The following is a 24,351-nucleotide window of genomic DNA, read 5'->3' as shown; positions in this document are numbered from 1 at the left end:
AGAAGGAGAGATAGAAAGCCACTGATCAGCATTGCTTAATGAGCACTTAGTTGCATAGTGTGTTCTGCTGTGGTTCAGCTAGACTCTGTTCTCCCAGAAACCCTGCTGCTTACATTTCTGCTACCTATGCATGTAATCCATGCTTATAATGGGAACCATTTCTCATAAATAGGATTCACATTTTGCTATCTTGTTTTTCAGTCTTAGTCATAAGAATATTATCTCACAATTCGGGCCATATTTGTCTTGCAAGTTGCTATTTTCATGTGAGTCAGCACAGAGTTCAGATTGAATCACTCACTCACTGGCACAGAGCAGAAACAAAGCAATTTCAAGTGCATGGGTTTTAGTGTTTTTTAATTGACTCATTAAAAAAAAAAAGACCTCATTTATTTAAAGCAGAAACTTCTAAACCAAAAATATCTACAAAGTTCTCAATGTCAAAATATTATATTTTTTCTTTACATGAAAAAAGTACAAAACTATTAAAATAAAAAATGTTCCATAGTGTACCAACTCATGCCCCACATGTAGGATATGCTTAAGAAGAAAATACACTTATCTTTTTGATACTCAGGGGAAAAAAATCTAAGGTGGAAAATCTTGACATAAATATAACACTGCTAAAATTATGGCTTCAGAGAGGCCTGAGAACACTGTTATTTCCATGTTGGTACCAGAAATCCCGGGATGGACTTGTTTTATAAACTTAGATGGCCTTGTCTCTTGTTTTCTTTTCTACCGTACTGAGGTGGTACTCTCCTAGTTCAGAATGGGAGCCTATACAGTGCTTGCATCACGGGTAAGCTGTTGTAGAAAGGCTCTTAATACATTAATGTTTACTATTAGTACGTGTAATTATTATGGAGGTTGTTATTTACTCCTACATTTCTATAAATGTATACCACAGACACCTGTTTGATTTTTAGTATGCCTGTACACTGGGGCTGTGCAGAAGATAACCCCTAAGCTACCTTGTTATCGCTCAGCCTCACATCCATGCCACTTGCTCTAACCATTCCTATCTGGGCTACTTCCCATCCACAATTCCCATAAACACTTGTGCATGTTTTCCATCTGGGGCTGCTTCTCTTCCATCGCTGGCCCCCAGAGCAGGGTCCCCCTGGCCACATGCTTCTAGTTCATGCTTACTCCATGGTGACTCTGCTTTCTTCTTCCTCCTCTCCTGTCCTTTCTCCTTCCTCCTCTCTCTCATGATCCTTCTGTCTTCCAAGCTGGTGAATATCAGCTTTGCCTACCTCACTTCTGCCCAACCCAGGTGTAGGCATTTTTTATTGGCCAGTCAGGGAGGTTTACAAACATCATTTTGGTTACATGAGGGTTTTCTCTTAGAACAGTAAGACTGTTGGGAGACAAGCAATGAACATCTGAATATATGGTGGCTCCATCACAGTAAACCCTCCTGGGCGCTCTGCTAAGAGAGGTAACCCAAAGCCAGAAAGACAAAGGATAGATGGCCCCATTGTGCATGGAATCTAAAACTGTGGAATACACAGAACTGGACCATAGGTCAGTGGTTACCGAGGTGGGGGCACAGGGGTCGTTAGTCAAAGGGTACAGAGTTGTAGCCATGTACAATGTCTAGAGATCTGACTTGTAGCTGGGTGATTATGGCTGGGCCATATATAATGTTATATAATGCTAAGAGTAGATTTTTATGGTGCTCTTCCCACATATGGAGCTATGCAGAGATGGGTATGTTAGGTTGAATTTGGCAATCATTTGACTGTGTATGTGTCTATAGAAACATGTTTTACCATTAAGCAGAGCTCAGAGAATCCTGTGGAAGAGGGGAAGGATGGATTGTAGGAGCCAGAGGAGTCAAGGATACCACAAGAAAACTGCCCACAGAATCAACTAACCAGGGCTCATAGGGGCTCATGGAGACTGAACAGACAATCAGGGAGCCTGTAGGGGTCTGCGCTAGGCCGTTTGCATGTATGTTCTGGTTGTGTAACTTGCTGTTCTTGTGGGACTCCTAACAATGGAAGCAGGGAGCAGGGGCGAGGCTATGTCTGCCTAATTTACCTGCTTTTGTGACCCTTTTCATCCTCCTGGGTTGTCTTGTCCAGCCTTGATATGGGGTGTGCCTAATCTTATTGTAACTTGATAAACTTGATATGCCATGTTTGATTGATAGCCTTAGGAGGCCTGCTCTTTCTGAAGGGAAATGGAGGAGGAGTGGATGGATGGGGGAAGAGAAAATGTGAAGGGAGGGACTGGAAGGAGGGGAGTGAGAGAGGAAGACTGTGGTCAGAATGTAATATAGGAGAGAAGAATAAATTAAAAAAAAAACAAATGAAAAAATGCTTTACATTTTAAACACATACATTTTTACTAAAAACAACCATACTCCCAAGATGAGGACAGTTAGTATAAAATAACCACTTTAAAATACTGAAACACCATATATATATATATATATATATATATATATATATATATATATATATATTTTTTTTTTTTTTTTTAATAAAATTGAGGCCACTGATGAGTTGTAGATTCATTTAGCTGATGGTAACTTCAGATTTTATTGTTTTCTCATTTTCGTTCTTCCTACCATAAAGCAGTAGAGTGTGCGCTGCCTCAGGACCTTTTCCCGTCACAGTGAACCGTGCCATAGCACAAAGAGCAATGGCGTTGGATGACGTTAGTAGGTACTTACACAGAAACGAAGGAGATGATTCCAGGACACTAGTGGTGAGGTCGCTAAAGCTCGTGCTGCTCAACTCGGGCACGCAGCGTGGATCCGCAGGGGAAACGTTAGGACCATGTAGTAAGCTTCACTCTAGGCTGTAATCCCCTCCTACAGATTTCAGGTTTCTCATCCTAATTTGGCTCCTTAATTTAAATCCCTAAATATATCCTTACCGTTCCTTTGGAGTGAACATCTTGTTCCCCTGGAAACCATCATTTGTGAGCATATTTTAGTCACCAGAGTCCACAAATGTGATGTCTGTTAACAGATGTCATTCATTTGTCAGGAGCTTTAGAGCCTGGATGACTTTGTCTCTGGAACATCCTTGCAAATAATCGGGACCCTAAAATTTCATCTTATATGGGAGCATTATTTAATAATTGTCATTGCCAAAGACTTTTGTCAGTGGATAAAGGCATGCACAGCAAGTGTCAGAAGTGGTTAATGAGCTAGGGTCAGATGGAAGGGGAAGAGGACCTCCCCTATCAGTGGATTTAGAAAGGGGCAGGGAGGAAATGAGGGAGGGTGGGATGGGGAGGGAATGAGGGAGGGGGCTACAGCTGGGATCCAAAGTTAATAAACTGTAACTAATATTAAAAAAGTGAAAATTTAATTAAAAAAGAAAAAACAATGAAAATCTTTATGCTAACAACCCATGTGTGGGCCCTAAGGTCTTGAGGTTCGAATTTAGTTGGATCTTTTTCTCTCTTGTCTCTTTAGAGCGGTCTGGCTTCACTGTGAGACCAGTGGCTGGGTACCTGAGCCCAAGAGACTTCCTGGCTGGCCTTGCCTATAGAGTGTTCCACTGCACCCAGTACGTGCGGCACGGCTCTGACCCCCTCTACACTCCAGAACCGTGAGTAATGCGTTCAGAGCTAAGGTGCGTGGAGGTCAGTGCGCTGTAAGACGGTCAATGTTTACTTGACTTGATATCTTCTTCTCAGCAGTGAGAATGACAGCGCTTGTCTGGAGAGAGGAGAACAGGCTGTAAGATCAACATCTTCAGCTGGGGCCTTGGGACTCTGCTGTTCTAGCTTGGGTCATCTCTCTTACTTTGCCACAATACTAAATGTTCTGCTTGGGCCTGTCTCCATATCTGATGAGAAAAAGGAAGAGAAACATCATTTAAATAGTTTCAGCCAGGACATACGTGCCTCTTGTTAGCAGGGCCCCCTTGGGTTCAGGAGGTTGAGGTTCATCACAGTATAAGCTCTTCTCTCACTTTTTTTAAAAATCATTCTCAAACTCAGAATTCTATGTTATTCTCTATCTGCAGTCTTAGCTTCTCGAATGTTCTCCCACCATTCATCACTTCCAGATAGCAATGAAGTGTGTGATTCTTCTTCACCTGTCAGCTTTTCTCAAACTGATCTTATGGCTCCTGTATCCATTCTCTCCTCACCAATGGGAGGGCAAGGGTAGACAGAGAAGCCATAAGGTTGTTTCACATAAGGACATCATGGTGGGCAGGGGGGCTGGGAGTGGGGACCGTGAACCCCTACATATTTAACAGTCTCGCCACATATGGGATTGCACAATATACAAGTGCCAGATGCCCTGTATTCTACTTGAGATACTTAAAAGTGTAATATTTATTGGGAAACACCTATGTGCTTAGGTAGTTGGGGAACGAGAGAGCGTCCTGCTGCCCTGAGCTGACGAGGATGGGGAGCAATGGCTAGTTTGTAAACTGACTGGTAGAAGGTGTCAGTAGCACTAAGGAGTGCTGTGAAAGTAGACGGAGGAGCAGGAGGATATGGGAATCAGTTGTTTTACCTTTTGCCTTTTGGGTCCCCAGGATGCCCCGCTGGCAGATGACATTAGAGCAGAGATCTGAATGTAAAAATTTCAGGGTAGAAAACTCCAAGGCAGAGGAGCAGGGCAGGAAAGACCCTGAGGCTGGGAGCTGCCATGGTGGTCTGCCTCCCTGGGCTCCATTCAGAGGAACGCTTCACCCCAATCTTAGGCTAATTTCTTGCCCACTGTCCTTCAAGGCACTCAAGTTATCACTTTGCTTATGATGCTGTTTTACCTGAATAAGCGCATGATTAATGGGCTGCCAAGGTCTTCACTGGGGAGCAGGGAGCCCCGGAGGTTCAAGCAGTTAAGTGGCTGGTAGCTCTGCAGGTTTGCAGGGGTTAGAGCCGAGCCTCCGGAGCCTCCGGAGCCCCCAACCCCCTCCTAGGCTGGCCAGGTGGGTCCCTGTAGGGTCACTACAATTTTCTTTTAAAGCTCTGTTCAGCTTCTCTGAAAGTGTTTTAGGGTAAACAAAGGTTACTTATAGGACTCTAGACATTTGGAAAAGAAATGCTTCTTAGAGTGGAGTGCTCAAAGGAGCACTGTCAGAGTTAGAAAGGCAATCTCTAAATCTAGCCCAGAGGGTTTACAAATGGCCCTGTTTACAAATAGCAGGCACTTTGTTAGCTCTCTTTGAATAACTGGCCCTCCCGAGACCAGCGATAGCGTGCCAATAGGTGTGCAGGAAGAGATTTTAGCCACGGAAGTCTGTAAAATTTGAGGATAATGTCTTACATTTTTACTAAAGTAATTTCAGTCAATTCATTCAGCCATATTTATGTGCAGTGTTAGTAGGGAGGTACAGCCGATTTAATGATGAATAAAATATAGTAGTTTCTCTTTTTTAAGCTGTTGACATTCTGGCAGGGGAGACAGAAGCACAAATAATCAGAAAAGTGCCTGCTTAGGGTTATTGCTTGGGTCTGAGGACCAAGTTATTCAGAAAAGATAGAACCGGAGTAGAAATCAGGAATGGTGAGCAAAGAGCTCATTTTAGGACAAGGTCTGGTAGAAAGAGAAAAGAAAGCTTTCCAAGCCAAGGGCAGAGCAAACACAAAGTTGTGGAGCATGGAGAAGGTACCAGGGAGCAGGTTATCATAGACCAGGGTGGCTAGGGCACAGCTTAGATTAGAGCAGAAATCGTCAGAACACATTTCAGTCATTTGTCATTGTAGGACAAACAGGCCTTGGCCTTTGGGAGGCACTGGGGAACTATCCAAGGTTCTGAAGCATGGTCAGGCATTTGTATTTGAGAAAGATGACTAGGGGCTGCAGAATTGTGGAGGGTAATAATGATGGAAAGTTAGCTAGGCTGCTTGCATCATATCAGGTGTTGAGCTAGACAAAGTCATAGCGCAAGAGGGGGTCTGTTTGGTGTTCTCTTAACCGCACAGAAAAGGGTTTGTGACTGTAGTTAAGGACAAAGAGAGGGAGGACCCCCCTAAAGTAATGGTAAAGGTTTAATTGAGAACACAAACGGCTTGTTATTCCTAGTACTTACAAAGAATACTGGAAGAAGACCAAGTTTTGGTGGAAGAGGAAATGAGGAAAATTTAGGTTGAAATATGCTGTCTTTGAGGTGCTTAGGGTTGGGATTTCCTAATAAGGAAAACCTTAGTTCCGGAGCTCAGAAGTGAATTTGAAGACTGTACTATAAAAACTGAGAACTTGAATTTTTTAAACTTATTTGAAGATTTCATTCAATATATCTTGATCATATTCACCCCCACTTGTTCCCACAACTTCTCCCAAATCCATCCCCAACCCTTTATCTCCCTAACTTTGTTTCTTCTCTGTCTTTGTAACCTACTAAGCCTAATTTGTACTGCCCAGATATTCCTATGTCTGGGGGCTATCCACCAGAGCATGATTGATATACCGGAGGCTACGCCCATAAGGAAAACCAACCTCCCTATTAACTGAAGCTGATTTCTGAACTCTTTCCCCCATGCCATGCGAGAATGCTGATTGGCTTGACTTTGTACGTATAACCACAGGCACCATGAGCTCTTGAGTGCAAGAGTTCTGTCATACCTGGAAGACACTGTTTCACTTCTGTCTTTCCTGACTTCTGTAGGACTTTCCTTTTTAATTACAGGAGTCCAGTGGACACACAGGCAAGAGGAGATTGAGTCACAGTATAGAAACTGGTGATTCACAAATTTGCGGTTGCTTTTATCAACTTGGTTTTCAGTTGTGTAGTCTACGTGCGTGTATATGCATGTTTGTGAGCATGTGTAGCTGTATATGTGCAAAGGATGATCTTGAATGTTGTTTCTCCTCAGGTATCATCTACCTTGGGATCCTAATGCTTATGTGGCAAGATGTTAGGGATTAATCTATATCCTTAGCCTTAATTTTAATAATATTTTTGTTTAAGAATTATTAGTTCATAAAAAAACTGATACACACATAGGGCTCAGAATTCAAAGGGTATACTGCAAACAGTGAGTTCCTTCTCTTCCTCTTGAACCTGATTCACCCCTCTCCATTAGCTACTCTGGTTACTGGTTTCTATTTATCCTTCCAGAAACATGCTATGCAGAATAAATTCTCTGTAGACATTTTCTTAATCATGGAGGATCACAAAATTCAGTCTCTTCTTAGACACGTGGCTTGAACCCATAAAACACTGTACTAGAAGTGCCCTTTCCTGCCCAACAACTTTCACAGGCATTCTCTTTATAATGAAATCCCATTTTCTCAATTGAAAACCATCAAGAGGGCAGATTCTCCAATTTGTGAGGTTCGGCTCAGCTCCTGTGTGTGGTGCCTGTTCTCTGCCTCTAAATTACAGCCTCAATTGTTGAACTGTGGTGGCGGAGGGAGCACTAATGAGACAAAGGTGAGCTGTGAAGGTCCAGGTAGAAATGGGAATGAAAGCAACAGAAAGACATTATCTGAAAAAAAAAAAAAAAAAAAAAAAAAGACTATTTTCACTTCCAGGCTGGGTAAGGTGTACTTTTCTATCTCAACTTTCAACACAATTTTCAAACACATTTTTGGCTTGCTTATATATTTTCTGCTTTGATATACTTTCATCTTATTAATTTTACGTATTATTTTACGTGTGTGAGTTTCTTGCCTGCACATATGTATGTTTAACTCTCTGGTGCCCACAGAGGCCAGAAGAGGGCATTGGACCACTTGGAACTAGAGTTAGAGATGGTTGTGAGCGTCGATGTGGGTGCAGAGACTCTACAAGGACACCTGTCCTTTGCAAGGACACCAAGCGCTCTTAACTGCTGAGTCACCATCCCTTCTACCCTTTTCTCAGCTTCTTTTTAAATTTTATTTTATGGAAAAATTGGCTTCATACATTACACTCTGATCACACTTTTGCTTTCTCTCAACTCCTCTCAGATATTTTCTGCTCATTCAACTTCATGTCCTTCCTTTTTCTCTTTCCTTAAAAAACAAGTAATAAAAGACAGACAGACAAACAAACAAACAAAAACATTAAAAAAAAAACAAATGAGAAATGCACACACAGAAACTCTACAAATATGAGAGCAAAGGACAAATAAGACAAGAAAAATGCCCAGGCAAAGCTATAATGAGACAAAAAGTTTATAAAAACGCCATTGAGTTCCTTTTATGTTGGCCACACACTCCTGCGTATGGAGCCTACCCTGTAGTGTGATTAATATAGCCAGTGAGACTCCCTTGGAGCAGACTAAGTTTTCCTTTGCAAGTGGGTACCAATTGCAGATAACCTCTTGATTAATGGTTGGGAGACCATGTTGGTTTTCCCTCTCAGCCCTGAGAGCCTGTCTGGCTTGAACTTGCGCAGGCCTTGTGAGTGTTCTCACAGACTCCGTGAATCTCTATGTGAATCAGTCCTGTCATGTCTGGTGGACACTGTTTTCTTGCTGTCATCCATCTCCCCTGGCTCTTATATCTTTCTGACTCCTCTTCTGCATAGCTCCCTCAACCCTGAGGGGGAGAGTGTGATGAAGCCATCCCATTTAAGACTGAATACTCCAATATCCCTCACTGTCTTCACATTGTCTAGTTGTGGATCTCTGTGTTATTTCCCATTTATTGCAAGAAGAAGCCTTTCTAATGATGGCTGAGCAAGGCACTGATTTATGGGTATATTAGAATGTCACCATGAGCCACTTGTTGCTATGTTTCTTTAGCAGAATAATAATAGCAGATTTCCCCCTGGGCCATGACCTATCTAGTTTCAGGTGCTTGGCTATACTGACAGTGTCAGACAGAGGTTCCGTCTCATGAAGTGGGCCTTAAATTCAATCAGAGTGACTGGTTACTCTGACAACGTTTGTGCCACTCTCACACCACCATATCTCACAGGAGGGTCACCATTGTAGGTCACAGAGTTTGTGGCTGGGTTGACAATTTTGTTTCTGCTCTGGTAGCATGCAGAGCACATTCCAGTACCATTAATGGTAATTGGTAAGGGTAAAATCTCTAGCTAGGCACCAGCTTGGTTTCTCTGTGTTCAATAAGCTATGTAAGTGTTGTCTTCAGTAACAGAGCCCTAATATCAGTTTTGGAGAGTAAACAGTAGCCTTGGCAATAGCCTGAGATGTTTGTAGGTTTCCACAGGGGCCCTTTGGCCAACACCTCAGCTAGATATAACCCTTTCCTGATATCGGAAGCTTCGCTTGGTGGCACAAGATGTCTAGCTGGGGCATTCTCTCCCTTATTATTTGCTGACTCTATTTAGATTTATATCGTACATTTATGTATTTTTGGAAGCTTCTTCAGTAATAGGTTTTCGCATGGGCTCTCAAATGGCACTGTTAGTTGTCCCTTCCCATAATCCCTTGCTTCTCCCTCTCTTCTATCTCCCTTCCTCACTTACACCCTCCCTCTAGTCTCTCCATAACAATATATTGTATTTCTTCTTTCTTGAGAGATCATCCCCTTCCTCCTAGTTCCTTACTAGATACCTAGCCTCTGTGGTTATATGGATTTAAGAATAGATATTGAACCCCCCTACCTTTTCTTTTTTTTTTTTTTTTTTTGAGACTGGTTTTTATGTAGCCCAGGCTTGTTTTGAACTTCATATGTAGCCAAAGATGTCCTTGAACTCCCAACCTTCTGCCCCTCCCCTCACAATGCTGAGTAATTCATTTACTTGAGACAGGGTCTCATGTAACATAGGCTGCTGGTCTCAAACTCACTATCGAGTCAGAGCGACCTTGGACTTCTGACACTCTGGCCTTCACCTTTCAGGTGCTGGAATTACAGACATATATCATTATGTCCAATTTGTGTGACATTAGGGATCAAACCCAGTGTCTCTCGTCAAGCAACCAACCAACTGAGTTACATGCCCGTCCCCAGAGTTTGCATTTTAAAGACTCCGGGTTCTTTGAACTTGGGCATACAGTAAGGCTTGAATTAAAAAAAAAGCAATGGCTTATTGGACTGCTTCCTTGGGGGAAATCTTTCTAGCCTGTAGCTGTAGAGAAGTCTAGTGAGTTGGTGATTCCTGGTTTTTCTGGTGGGGGTGGATAATTTTCCATGTGTTTATGCTTGGATTGAAGGTCACTAATATACCGGAAGCAGTGGGATGCTTGCTTTTTTATTCCTAGAGCAGTGCCTGAGGCTACAATTCTGCGCCTCAGTGTAGGCTAGTTGCTTGCTTTGATCAGCTGTGATCCCAAATAATGCTGTGATTGATGAAGTAATAATGCCAAAAAATGATTTCCATTACAAAATATCAGTCAGTCAATTAAAAATTATTTTATCAGGATCATTCCTCTCACAGTGGCATGAGAGAGAAGGATTCAAAGTGCCTGGTTACAGGGACATATGAGCATAATTCAGTATGTATACTGTCAAAATGATATTTGTGAGGTCCTCCTTAAAGCTTTCTGGTCGGATTTTCATCTGTGGGCTTTGCTGTGTTTTACCTCTGGCCACTCCATCTTTCTTTAGGACATTTTTTTGGACGGACTTTTTATTTATTTTTTATTTTTGGCAATTTGTGGCTGCTGCTGCTGTTGTGTATAGAGAAATGTCCTGTGCATTCTAAGATACCTAAGGGCACTGGTATCCACCACCCATTAGCTGTCAAGAGTCTTTATTGGACACCTATCCCATTTGCAGATACCTAAGCCATGCCCCAGAGCGTGACATTAACTTAGATTAGGAAACACTGCAGGAGAGTCTGAGCTCTAACTCTGTCAAGGACTATGAGCCTTCCCTTCTGAGGTCACCTGTAGATCCTTGTCTTCTTCCTATCACAGAAACCTGAAACTAGCATCCCTTCAGTTAACTTTTGTTAGTCCTCTCTTATATATAGACGAGAAAGCCTGACCTTTGAAACCATTAACTAGCCCCTCTGTGATGCTCCTTATCAGCAGAGATAGAAAGAGAGGGAGAAAGAGAAAGAGAGAGAGAGAGAGAGGAGGCAGAGACACACAGAGAGACAAAGGCCCACACATAAGAGACATACAGAGACACAGAGAAAGAGACACAGAGAAAGAGTCTCACCCTTGCTTGAAAGGCAAACCAGGTGGTTCATTCTGCCTGGAGCAACTCTGTTGAATTCCCTCCAAATTCAGGTCAGTTCCAGACTTCTTTGAATACTCTTCCAGTGAGAGTTAGGTGTCTCTATGACACTCCACCTTACTTCTACTTTAGCCTTTACAACACTGCCTGATAATCATTTGTTCATGCGTCATTTTGCTCTGTGAGACTGTCATGAACTCAAGACCAGTTGGGAAAGGTAGCTCAGAGATGTTAAGAGTCAGATGTAATGTGGAGTGGCTGTCCAAACCTAGTGTAGAAAGGGAAAAGCAATCAGAGAGTGCTCTAAGCCATGGTGACAGTGCCTCCAGGGTTGAGATGTACCCTGAATCTCAGGCCTGGTCTGAGTTCTATGGAGAAGTCAAGGCTGCAGGTCCAGATGAATCTAAGCTACACTCTGTGGTTATGGCCCTGTTTCTGAATGGCTGCAGTCCTATACTGATGTGTCCTCCACTCATCCTCACAGCTTTGCTGACTGTGCTCACAGGAGCTGATCCTTGTCATGAATCAGAAATTTTCACATGTTCAGTATCTCCAGGCAACCCACTAATCTTTACTGGCAGCATTTTCAACACCAATAGACTTTTTGAAGTTAGGTCATTTGGATCAGAATATCGCTCCTCCTTGTTAAAATAACACCTAGTAGGGAACAACCCATTACGTCCACTTGCTTTACTTTTAGGATGCTAATCTTAGAAGAAAAGGCAGTCATTATGGAGCAGAAGAGGAAGAGTTAAAGAAGATGTGAAGGCTGCCTCTATTTCCCCTTAGAGAGAGAGAGAGAGACCAAACTATATACCACAGAGTATTAAAAATTTATTTGTTTTATTCTTTGGGTAACTTTAAATATTGTTGTACCTTGAAGGTAGAAAAGATCTTTTCCTGCCTTACAAATAATTCACCTCATGCTATGTTTAAAATTATATCTGAGCTACTTTAAATATTAAGATAGAAATTTAGAACAAAGTCGATGATAACGGCAACCTTGGCCAAGCATTTTGGTGCAGGTGTCTTAGGGGCTGTTATGTCAGTATATGTGTATGGGATGTCGTAGTTACTGTTGTGTTGCTGTGAAGAGACACCCTGACCAAAGTAACCTATAAGAGGAAACATTATAGCTTCAGAGGTTTAGTTCATGTCCATTGTGGTGGGGAGCATGGCAGCAGACATTTATGGTGCTGAAGCTGAGAACTTACATCTCATCCAAAAGTTGGAGACAGACAGGCAGACAGACAGACACACACACATACACAGAGACAGAGAAATTCACAGAGACATATATAGAGAGAGACAGAGACAGACTGAGAGGTGAGAGACTGGTCTTGGCATGGTCTTTTGAAACCTCAAAGCCCATCCTCAGTGACATACCTACTCAACAAAACCTCCTAATCCTTCCCAAACAGTTCCGCTCCCTGGGGGCCAAGCATTCAAACAGATGAGCCTTGCAGTTAGGTGCGTTTTTTTTTTTTCTCCTTGTAATCACTGCTGCATTTCTACTTTACAGGAAAAATAAAGTGAATTATCCCAGACCATATTTTTCATTGTGTCTAAGGGAAACAAGTACATTTTAAGCTTAGCCTTGGCTTATTACAACAGAATCCTCTCAGGGCTGGTGGAAGATGTGGGCTGTTTCCTTTTCTTGGGGCTCAGACATAAATTCTTGTTTGCTGAAGACAGCAGCAGGTGAGGATACAGGCTTTCACATTCACAACGGTTGGATGGTCCTCCGGCTAGGTCTGTAACAAGAACACAAATATGATCTTGCCTTTCCTATCTTCCTCTCCTGAGGACTCTGGGTCTTCACAATGGCCCAGCATGAATCCTGGTCACCAAGAGTGTTTTCAGGAGAAGTCACATCTGGGCTTGGGCTCAATGTAAGAGTTGCATAGATGAGTCTGTGCCTCGTGCCTCTTCTTCCACTTTCCCGTAGGACACATGAGCTCACCACCAAGCCTGCAACAGTGACTCTGTGTTCTCAGAAAGCCCACTACACCTGGACCACCCTTCTTTCCCGCTTTTTAACTCAGGGCTCACCTGCTCAGTCTAATAGCCATCTTCTCTGTAAGGAGAAGTTTGATACACCCAGGGCCGGTGAAGATGGTAGAGCCTTGAGAAATATTGACATCCTTCCTATCCTTGACTCTTAGTGATTTCAACAGCCACCGCCACTACCGATGGCATCAGGGATGACACTTTTCCTAGTTAGGGCAAATATGTACAGTTTATGTGTCTAGTAAGAGTATCACTCACTTTACATGTTGAACGTGAAGGAAATATTTGAAAACCCAAAACTACCTAAGTTGTTTTGAATTTATGAATGGGGAAACGAGGCAGAGGAAGGTTAAGTAATTTGTCCATGGTAACACAGTTGATAAATAGGGAAGCCAGGATCTGAGCTGAGGTGATAATAATAATAATTGGTGGGTTTACCCATGACTTTTTGATAAATAGATATAAAACCTCCAAACTTCCACATATGCTGAAATTGGACAGTTTTCTCAAAATTTTAATTACAAAGTTTGCACTAGACTCAAAAAATTGCTTATTTTTCTTCTCTTCTTTCTTTCTTTCTTTCTTTCTTTCTTTCTTTCTTTCTTTCTTTCTTTCTTTCTTTCTTTCTTTCTCTTCTATGAATGCTCTCTGTGCTTTCCTGTCCAGTTCTTGGCCCAATTACCAGGCTTTCTAGAAGCCTTTGATCTTTATGGAGTTGAAGCTGCTTACCCTGCCCCCCTCAGTTTATCATGAGGAGGCAAATCTCCCATGTCACCAGGAAAAAGAAGGGCTCAGCACCTCAGGACAGCAGGCTTACTCCATAGGAGACTGCCGTGCTCTGTCCGCAGGCAGAAGCATGCAGGACTCCAAGCCCTGACATCCAAGCCCCACCATTGGCTCCCAGTGTGATGCCGGCAAGCCATTTAACCTCCCTGTGTGCGGCATGATGAAATAACGCTTTGATCTTTGGAGAGAAGAAGGCTTGACAGAAATACCAAGTAGGTCCATTCATTCTCTGTACCTCTTAAGCTCACGTGGAATCTGATGTTTCTCATAAAATTCCAGAATATTCTTTGTGACAGGGTGATATGCCTAGGTACAAACTCCCAAGTTTTTGTGAAGTGCCTAAAAGCAAAACATCCCTTCTGCCCAAGACTTTTTTCAGAGCTTATTGTCCCAGGAGCACTGAGCAGTCTTCACGGTACTTCGTTCTATTTAAGAAGTCCTCTACATTATTTAAAGCCTGTGCATTGTGAAGCCGAATTTGTGCCTAAGTGCCCACTGGTACCTGGGATTTGCTGTTTGAAGCTCTATACAGCGGCTTGTGCTAAAACTCTAGTCTCTGTCTTTTCCCTCTTTTAAAGTTGATTCTGAGCAGCAACCCTCCCCTGTCCCCTGCCACCACATGCAGGACTGTCTTCTGTGTGTGGTGGCCGCCATGCAAAACTAGAGCACTCACAGGCGACCGCACCTGGATGAAAATTCATATTCCCTCAGCAAGCCGGAGTCAGGGAGAAGTTCATTACGCATATTCAGGTGTGGAGGGTAGTGATGACCAGGGAGCATTTTTTTTTCAGAAATATTTGCATTTTTAAATTGAAAGTTCAGAAGAAGAAATTTAAAATGATTGAATTCTAGGGAAAAAAGAGGGTAATCACCATCCAAGCCTCCTCATTGCTGTGTGAAGAATGACATCCTTGGGTAGGCCCATCACAGACACTGCCATTAGAGGGAAAGAAAAGGAAGCTGACATCCCACACTCATCCTATCTGTCTGGCATCAGTCCGCTCATTTTGGAGAGGTCTGTGACACCTCCACCATTTTACAGATGGCAATTCTAAGGTTCACAGAAGTCAGGTAATTTCCCTAAGGTGGCACAACAAGAAAAGAGCAGAACCACGATTTGGTCCAGAGCCCTAATGTGATTGGAAATTAGGAACGGCGCGAGCTTCGCTTGGGTTCCTCCTGGTGTGGAGCAGTGGAGTCGCTTCAACACCTGCTCTGTTCAGTCCAGTTGGGCATTTCTCCTGTGACGGGCTTGTCCAAGCACTAGCTGCTCAAAAGGAATGTGGCATGGCCTCTGTCCTGGATATGCTTACTGATCCTCAGCAATAAAGTACTGAGAGAGCAAAACTCATTCAAGTATGAAAACTGAGACACAAGCTCAATTTAATGCAATATGAGCAATAATACCTAACTTATGGAAACTTACGTTTTCAATACATTATGTTTTTACACTGTCTAAAGATGTATGGTGGAAGGAACTCACAACCTCCATCTTTCTAGATGAGGAAATGCTAGGTTTCTGTTGAGCAATATGGTAAAATGTGCCTACTCACACTTATTAAATGAAATCAAGTAAGGCTGTAAATCAAATATTCAGTTGCATTAGCCACATTTCAAATGTTCTGTAGCTGTAGTGTCAAGTGGCCATTTTACTGGACAGCTTAGATAGAGGGACCTGGGCGTCACTGCAGAGAGTCCTATTGGATAGGGCTGTCTAAACCAGAAGGTAGTGGTTTGAATGAGAATGCGCCTTTCGGGTCATGTTTGAATACTTGGTCTCCAGTTGGTGGAACTGTGTGGGGAGGATGAGGAGGTGTGTTCTTCTGGGAAGAGGTATGTCATTGGGGGCAGGCTTCGAGGTTTGCAAAGCCCACGCAATTCCTGGTTCTCTTTCTCTGTCTCTCTCCCTCCTCTCTGCCTTGTGCCTGTGGGTCAGATGTAAGCTTTCAGCTGCTGCTCCAGCCCCATGCCTGCCTGTCTTCCTGCTGCTATGTTCCCTGCCATGATTAGCATGGAATAGGGAGCTCCCAAATCACACGCTTTCTTTCCTTTCTTTAAATGATTTATTTATTCTTACTGTTTATTTTATGTATGTTTTGCCTGCATGTATATCTGTATGAGAGCATCATATATGCTGAAACTGGAGTTACAGACAGTTGTGAACTGTCATGTGGTTGCTGGGAATTGAACTCAGGTCCTCTGGAAAAGCAGCCAGTGCTTTTAACCACTGAGCCATCTCTCCAGCTCCAGATGTTTTCTTTTATAAGTTGCTTTTGCCCTGGTACTTTGTTACATCAATACAAAAAAAAATACAAACCTGAGACAAACAACATTTGTTTTTTTTGGTAGATCAAGTGTGGGGTCTTGTTCATGCTGGCCAAATGCTCTACCTCTGGGACAAGCCCCCAAGCTTCCAGAGTACATTTTTACACAGTGTATTTTAATAGTGACTTAATTTTAGTGAACTGAGAGGGGGATTTTAAATTTCTCTTGCTTTTATTAGAAACTTGAAATATTCTAGAAATAGAGGGGCATTAGTGACATAAAGGAATTTTCATGGCAGTCCTCTATTCTTTGTGATAATTGGAAGCTATTTCTTTTGTTAGAAGAGAGTTAGTACTTTCTGGTCACTGCTCATTTTGGATAGTCACCATAAGGTGTTTTACCTAAATTTTTTGCCTTATTTACTTTTAAATTTTGGTTTCTAATATAGTACCTAGCATACATGAAGTGCGTAGCAAGTGTTTCTGGAATGAAAATGTTTTTATGTTTTAAGAAAGCTAGAGCCAGAGGATGGCTCAGAGGAAAGAACACAGCAGGTCAGAGTTCTTGTTGCAGAAGCATGAGGACTGGTGTTCAAATCTCCAGTGACTCTTTAAAAGTGGGGCATGGTCGTGTATACACTCAGCCCTGTGAGGGGCAGAGAGAGGAGGGTCACCTAGGCTTGCTGGTTAGCCTTCCTAACTCCAGGTTTAGGAAGACTCCACTGTAAGGAAATAGGTGGGGAGTGAAAGAGCAGGGCACTGGGTGTCACCTCAGCCCTCTGCACATGTGCATTGACACGTGATACTCCATGCATTAACACACACACACACACACACACACACACACACACACACACACACACAGAAAGATACACACAAAAATAAAAAAAATAAATATATACACAGAGAGACACATACACACACAACACACACATACAAACACACACACATACAGAGACACACAACACATATGCATAGACATACATACAAACACACATAAACACATACAGATACATACAGACTCACACACACACACAGACACATACACAAACATACACACATAGAGATACAGTCACACACTGAGACACATACACTGAGACATATACACAGACACACACAACATCCACACAGAGACACACAGAGATACACACAGACAGACAGACATGTACACAAAGAAAAAGAGAGAGAGAGATCTGTAATATTCCCCACACTCTCAAAAGAACCTTTTTTGGAGTCCTAGGGGAGGAAAGGAAAGATTTCATCCCAGGCAACATGTGAGTGTGTGGCTTTGCTAAAAGAGGGCCACATTTGTGTGTATGCATGCTGTGATAGGTGTATAGAGGAGGTGATCATAAGAGCCACCAAAAAGCTTGTGTGAGCTCAATTTTATTTGTTGGTTTCTTGAGACAGTAGTGCGCAGCCCAAGGCTAGTCTTGAACTTGCTTTCCAGCAGAGGCTGGTCTTGAACTTCTGATCTTCCTGCTTCTACATCCCAAGTGCTGGGCTATGGTGTGTGCCACCAGGTCTGGTTTACAGTATGCTATATAAAATCTAAACTAAAGAAACTCTCTGGCTCTCTAGGACAGTTTGCCTCTATAACAAATTAATTCCCCATTAGCATCCTAGTGCGGTGAAAACGGAGCTCCTCTCCTGCCAGCAGCTTGTTCTGCACCTGGCTGCTTGTTCTGGATCCCAGTCCCCTGCTTTCCTCACCAAGTGTCTTGTGAAAGCTGAAGAAATATTCTGCTGTGGACCTCAGTTCCCCATCCTGCTTCTTTTCATCCATGCAGACGCCCACTCCTTCCTCTTATCTTCTTTCCCTTCTTTTTTTTTTATGATTTAGTGAGTGTGTTGGCTTCTGTCATGTAGAACAAACAAAACCCATGGAGAGCATTTAAAGAAGATGGATGCGTTGATTTGGGTTGGGGAGCCAACATCAGATGCTCACTCACCTCCTCTTAAAGGCTTTAATTTACAGCAAAAATATAAAGTACTTGTTCAACACCCAGCAAGAGGAGTCAGCTTTGAAAACTGATAAGAGGAGAAAAATGCCAGACTCATTTTGAATTTGAACTTAACAACCAGGACCCTTATTTCCCTGCAGCAAAATGATGGCAACTTTCTTAGAATGATTTAAGAATCCCCTGGAGACGCTTTGCCTGGGCCCCTTTGTGGTCCTATCCCAGCGGCTTTAGAATCCTCCTAACTGGGCTTATCAGAGAAGATTCCAATTTAGAGCAGCAAAAGTCTAGTGTCTGATATCAATGCTAGCTTTTTTTTTTTTTCTTTTTCTCTTTGAGACATGATGTTTTACACTGCTAACAGTTTTGAAAGGTCCTACGTTTGCAGGCAACAGCGCTTTTGTGTGCGGGGCTCTGAAAAGCATTATTCAGGAGAAAATGTATCAAAGGGAGTTGGAAAAAAAAAAAAAGAAAAGTTTGCTGATGTAGAGATTGGAGGCAGCCTGTGCTGGCAGGCGCAATTATGACCAAATAATTGAATCTTTTAAGAGAGATAAGATGAGATAAAGCAATAGTTGTTGTCTCCCCATGGGAGCTGGTTCATTAGATTCTGAGCAGTCCAGCTGTGGAGAATCCAGCTACCACAGGGGCCTTGCTCTGTTTTACAGGCAGGGCACAGCAGCAGCAGAGGAGGGTGAAGTGGCAAGGCTTCCGTCCTACAGGCCTTAATTGGCAGGAAGGCTGGGGAGCAGCCTTGATGTTCCAGACTCTCTTGTTCCACATCCTGGAACCTCTCAGACTGCTAATATGATGATCACTGTCCGCTCTTTCATATATCTTATGTTTTTATGTCTTTCATAAAGAAACGGAAAAAAAAGTAACTCTTCATAGTTAATGGGGTCTTTTAAAAATTGTCCCGGATCTGTTTATTTCATGTGTTTGAGTGTTTTGGCGACATGTATGAGTGTGCACACCATGTGTGTCTGGTACTCACAGAGGCCAGAAGAGGGCACCCGAGACCCTGGAACTGGAGTTAACGGATGAGTCGCCACGTGGGCTCTGGGAGTTGAACCCAGATTCTCTGTAAGAAAAACAAGTGCTGTTAACTGCTGAGCCAACTCTCCAGCCCCCTAATGAACCATTTTTGTGAGAAATGTTGAAAATCTTTCTTTGCTCATTGGTTAAAGTGTTTCTGGGTGCTTCCTTCTTTGTCTGCACATGCCTTTATCAAAGATAGTGGAAGTAAGAATAATTCAGTGTTTATTTCAATGTTCCAAGAACCCCAATGGATAAAAACCTTGTTTTTGGCCTTGAAATATGGGACCTCATAGCCTTGGCCCATGAGAAGTGAGGTTATTGTGTCTTCTACATCCGTATTTTCATCAGTGATCTCTCTCAAGGCTCCTGCTGAGACGAGAGTGCCAAGCAATGAAATACGGGCTCAGTCATCTTTCCCCACGCCAGAGCAGAGGGCATCCCTAGCACTGTGTTAAGGCTTCTGCTGGACTTTTTGCTTCTGGCTTTCATCTTCAATGGATCAACGTCACTCATTCTGTTATATAGTGTGACTTCCTTCTTCCAAAGTTATAATTTCTTTTTTCCTCTGTACCTTGCCTACCTCGTCACTGTGATGCTCTTAGAGGTTTTTAAGTTGGATCGTGTGTCACTGGCTTCTGATGATGACACCGTCATGTCATTTAAAATCCAAGTGGCAGCTCTTTTCCACCGAGGGGAATTGATTCCTCTGTGTCGTTTGTTGGCCTTCTTGTGCTTTCTCTCTTTCTTCCTTTGTAGCTGCAGACTTTTTATTTTACTTTTAAGCAACTTTTTGGACTCCATTCTTACCTGGGTACATAGAAGGGTGTCCATCTATGTCAGGATTTTCAATTTACGATAATACAAGCTTTCAGGTTTATTGGATGACACCCCAAGAATCGACTCTTATTATAGCCAGGACTCACTCCCTTACACTGTAAAGTATGTAGCATCAGGCCCGCCTCACTACAGCACCCACTGTAGCTGTGGCTCTCCTTTGTGTTCCCACAGTTTACTGATACAGGGCTAATAACAGGTCAGTGTTTTTCCGGGTGCTAGATATCCGGTCTGATGTGTAGTTATTGTTGATGCATTTCTTCCAGGAAAGGGAGCTTTCGTATTTATATCAAAGGCAAATATGGGAGTGCCCAGAGTTTTCCAGCGTAGGCCACTTGACCTTAATCCTAGCACGGATGCAGACCATAGGAATGAGGTCAGAGTGTCTGCCCATGGCATGGATGTGTGAACAGCACGCAGAAGAATTAAATGCAGGTGGAAGAGTCATTAGTTACCTGTTACTCAATCATGGCTTTTCGTTAGTCTCCAGATTCATGGTGCAACTGTACTGGAAATCAACTTGGCATCCCCAAGTCATATAAACACCTTCAACTTTAGTTTTAAGCTCTGGTCATTTGTGAGCCTAGCCTTTAATGGCTGAGCCATCCCTCCAGCCCAGCATTAGTTGTTTGTAAGCCTGCTGGGAGAGAGCCCAGTGCCATTAGTGGCGAGAATGGGTCTCTCTTCTGGCTATGTCTCATTTTCACCTGGGGAGCTTTAAAAAATGATTTTCCAGTCAATCCCAGGAAGCCTGATTGAACTGGTCATAAGTGGGGCCTAGACACATTTTTTTTTTTTTAAGGTTCCTCAAGTGATCCAGAAGCATGAAGTCAGGGAATGGCAGAAAAAAAACCTCGGGACATGCTAACCATGATTTTCCTCGTGTTAACTTACCTATGTTGGTTATGCCTTCTGTCTATGCTCTGAAACATGGCCTTCCTCCCTTATGCTATATCTGTAACTTAAAGCAGCAGGGGGCAGGAGGAATACAGCTTCTAATTGGTAGAATTTCAAGTCTTGGCTTTCCTTTTTTAGAATTATGACCATGGAGAAGATTAAATTTACCCAATTTTAGTTTCCCTGTTGATCAAAAGGATATTATAAAGCTTCTTTGCTAGGGAAGGTTGAATCATTAATATGACATGAAAATCTTAAGCATTGTATCCAATTCATAAAACCTCAGTACATGTTCGTGTGTGCGTGTGTGTATGTGTGAAGGCCAGAGGCTGATACAGGGTCACTATCCTCTGTCACCGTCCACCTGAGTTTTTGGGACAGGGCCTCTCCTGAAACATGGAGCTCATAGTTCTGGCTAGCTTGTCTCTATCCTCCAGCTCCGGGGTTACAGACAGGAGGCTATTTAACCGGGGTGCTGGGGGTCTGAACTCAAATCCTTCTGCAAGCCCCTTAACCACTGAGCCGCATCCACAGCGTCCTCAGTGTAGTCTTTCTTGCATCATCCTCACACAGCTCCAGGGACTGGGGCAGAGCAGGAATGAAGGGAAAACAGACAGCCCGCCCCCCAAAAGGTGGAGAGGCTGCAGCTCCACTGAGGCTCAGTGTGTTTCTTACACTCAGTTGTACAGGGGGTGGGGTTATTTCATACTGCTGAACAAAGGGGCGGGGTTATTACGAACATCTAAACACCCGACCTGGTCTGTCTCTGAAGTGGTCGGTCAAGGTTGGTCATGTTGTTTGCATTGTGAGAATAAGGTTATCTGTTTGAGTGATGTCATCAGTTTCACGTGGGTGTCAAGATCGTACCCTTTCCCGTCATTCACCGTACGGCCATCCGTATTATTCTATTACTTTATTCTCGTAGTAACGATGGTAGCAGCTGACTTTGGTTTTATACCACCCATATATTTCAGAGGAGCACAGGTGAGTTCAGAAACATCTTTAAGTTACTATGTAATCTATTAGTTTTTTTTTTTTTTAATTTTTGGTCATAAGCATAAATCTTTCTGCATCTCGATCTGTGCTTAGAGAGTCATGGGAAAATTAATTTCATTGTAGCCTGGTATCAGGAAACAGTTTATTATTCATGACAGTGACTGAGGAACGCAACTGTCTTATTCAGTTTGACACACACCATCCCTTGCTGACTTATCCAGCTGCAGTGGGAGCTTGAGCGAACGAGAACACTTGCAGGCTTCTGTTATTTCCAGGTTCATGTCCAGGTCAGAGAACTGGGAGACTCTTCCAAGGGCATTGCTCACAGGAAGTGGGCATGTCCCAGCAGATCAAGGAAGTAAGTGGGCGTGCCCGAAGGTCGGCTCTCCGGAAACTGACTTTGTTGACAACTTATGATCCTCTGGTATTTGTCAGTACCTCATGAACAATGGCACAAAACAATTTAAGGATGAGCACCGGATTTTCGAAATCATGAGAAGCTAAAATTTTGGCTTTATAACTGTTATCAAAAGACAACACATTTAGTTTTAAAAACTGTAATTAGTCCAGTTGCAAGCAATGGGTGCACGTGCGTGTGCACGCGAATGCGCGTGTACACACACACACACCCCCACACAAACACACACTCTTCATTGGCTTTCATCTGTGATTCCTGAATTTGGGCCTTAAAACCACAGTAAGTCAAGGCTTCAAGGCGGCATGGGCACAAAATGGAACTGACCCTCAGGGAGAGCCTAGTTGAGGATAGCTGGGTGCTTGTCTTACTTGAATCAGCTAGCACCTGTGACTGAAGCAGAGCTGCTGGAATCGGCTAAGACTCAGCTATTTGTTATAAGGCTTTACTACCAAATTAGGCTTTCGTTACTCTGTACCAAGCTAGGCCGCAGTTTGTTACACACAGACTCAATTTCAAAGGTGTACTTTGGTCCAAATTTAATTTAGCTTATTACTATCTATGCCTAAAACCAGCAAGCTTCCTTTATGAAAGGGCCAGATGGGAATTATTTTAGAATTTGCAGAAATGTGATCTCAGTTACAGCGATTTGACTCTGCAGTTGTTGACAAAAGTGACTGTAGACAATACATAGTTAAGTGGGCATGGCTGTGTTTCAGTCAAACTTTGTTTATAATGTGGCCCAATTGGGAGTGATTAGTAGTCGGCCCATCCTGAGCTGCAGCATCTCACACCAAGAAGTTCTGTTTCCTGAGGCCGCCTGGAGGATGACAAGATGTAATATGTAAAACAAACATATTATGCGCTCAGCATGCAGTAACACTCGAGAACAGAGGCTCCCCAAGGTGGTAGGTAGCTCATGCCTGTTGGGGAGGCTTCCCTCCTAAAGAAGCAGATCTGGGAAGATTGCAAGGTCCAGGCCTCGGCCGGCTATTGGCAGGACCATGTCTCTCAAAAAGTCATGGCTTTTCTTGTGCTTTACTTAAGGTATTATATCCCAGACTGAGGAAATGGTTCATTTGGAAAAGTGCTTGTCCCTCAAGCACGAGGATCTAAATTTGAGCTCAGAACCTATGGAAGTCAGGTTCCAGTGCGGAGGAGGCAGAGGCAGCAGGATCTGGGACCCACTGGCTGGGTAGGCTAGTGTGCCAGGTGAGTTCCAGGCTGAGGAAAGGCCCTGTCTCCAAAGAGAAAAACAGTGGTGCATGGTGCCTCGAGAGAGACACCCGAGGTTGTCCCTGGCTTCCGTAGCACATGAACACACGTGTTCTCACGTACACATGCGCTCTATCTCACATACACTTTCATACCTCCTCATAAGTGAGGAACTATCATTGATCATGTGACACACTGCATTTCAAAGGCATGGTGGTAATTGCTTATGTAACAAGATTCTACTTAGGGTTTTCAGTCTTGTTCTATGGACTATAAAATTTCTTGTGTAACATGCCTCTGTGTTTTCTTTTTTCCTCCCAGAGACACATGCCACGAACTCTTGGGACATGTCCCGCTGCTTGCAGATCCAAAGTTTGCTCAATTTTCACAAGAGATCGGCCTAGCCTCTCTGGGAGCCTCAGATGATGATGTTCAGAAACTAGCCACGGTGAGTTTCACTTTCAACCTAAAAAACTGGTTCACTGTCTAATTATATGGTAAAATAAAGCTCATGGCCACCGACTGTGTCTCCCAGGCTAATGTTCTGGGGAAAGCATGATTCCACCCTAACTTTGTTCTCATTTTGCAAAAGATAATCAACTCTTGGTTTATTAGTTACCAAAATATGTGTTTTAGCCTTCCTGTTTAGAGGTTGGCTGGGTGGGTATAGATGGATATAAAGGGTGAGTCAGTATTTTCGGTTTGGTAGCCCTGTAATCACTGTCAAAATTAGTCAGCTCAGCCACCGTGGAACAAAAGCAGCCACAGATAATACATAAGTGAGTTGGCAAGTGTTGTTCCTCAGGCACTGCTCATCATTTCTGAAACGGGATTTTATGGTGGGGGTGGGGGACTCTTGGGGATTCACCAGCAGGGTAATAAAACTTTATTCTCAAAAGCCAGGGGTGGGCTAGATTTGGTCTATAGGCC

General features: G+C 43.1%; 1 protein-coding gene across 1 annotated transcript in view; it reads left to right on the top strand.

Moving 5' to 3' along the window:
• The window catches only part of Tph2 (tryptophan hydroxylase 2), an 87,354-nt gene that overhangs the window by 34,676 nt on the left and 28,327 nt on the right, over window positions 1–24,351 (top strand). Inside the window, exons 7-8 of the mRNA XM_055626054.1 lie at window positions 3,440–3,575; window positions 23,743–23,869. Of these exons, the coding sequence (XP_055482029.1) occupies window positions 3,440–3,575; window positions 23,743–23,869 (263 nt within the window). The remainder of the gene's footprint in view (window positions 1–3,439; window positions 3,576–23,742; window positions 23,870–24,351) is intronic.

This window comes from Psammomys obesus, unplaced genomic scaffold (assembly GCF_907164565.1).
Source record: "Psammomys obesus unplaced genomic scaffold, mPsaObe1.curated_primary_1811, whole genome shotgun sequence".
Classification (NCBI taxonomy): Eukaryota; Metazoa; Chordata; class Mammalia; order Rodentia; family Muridae; genus Psammomys; species Psammomys obesus.
Note: the sequence above shows the minus strand (reverse complement) of the source record. Positions and strands in the feature narration are given on the sequence as shown.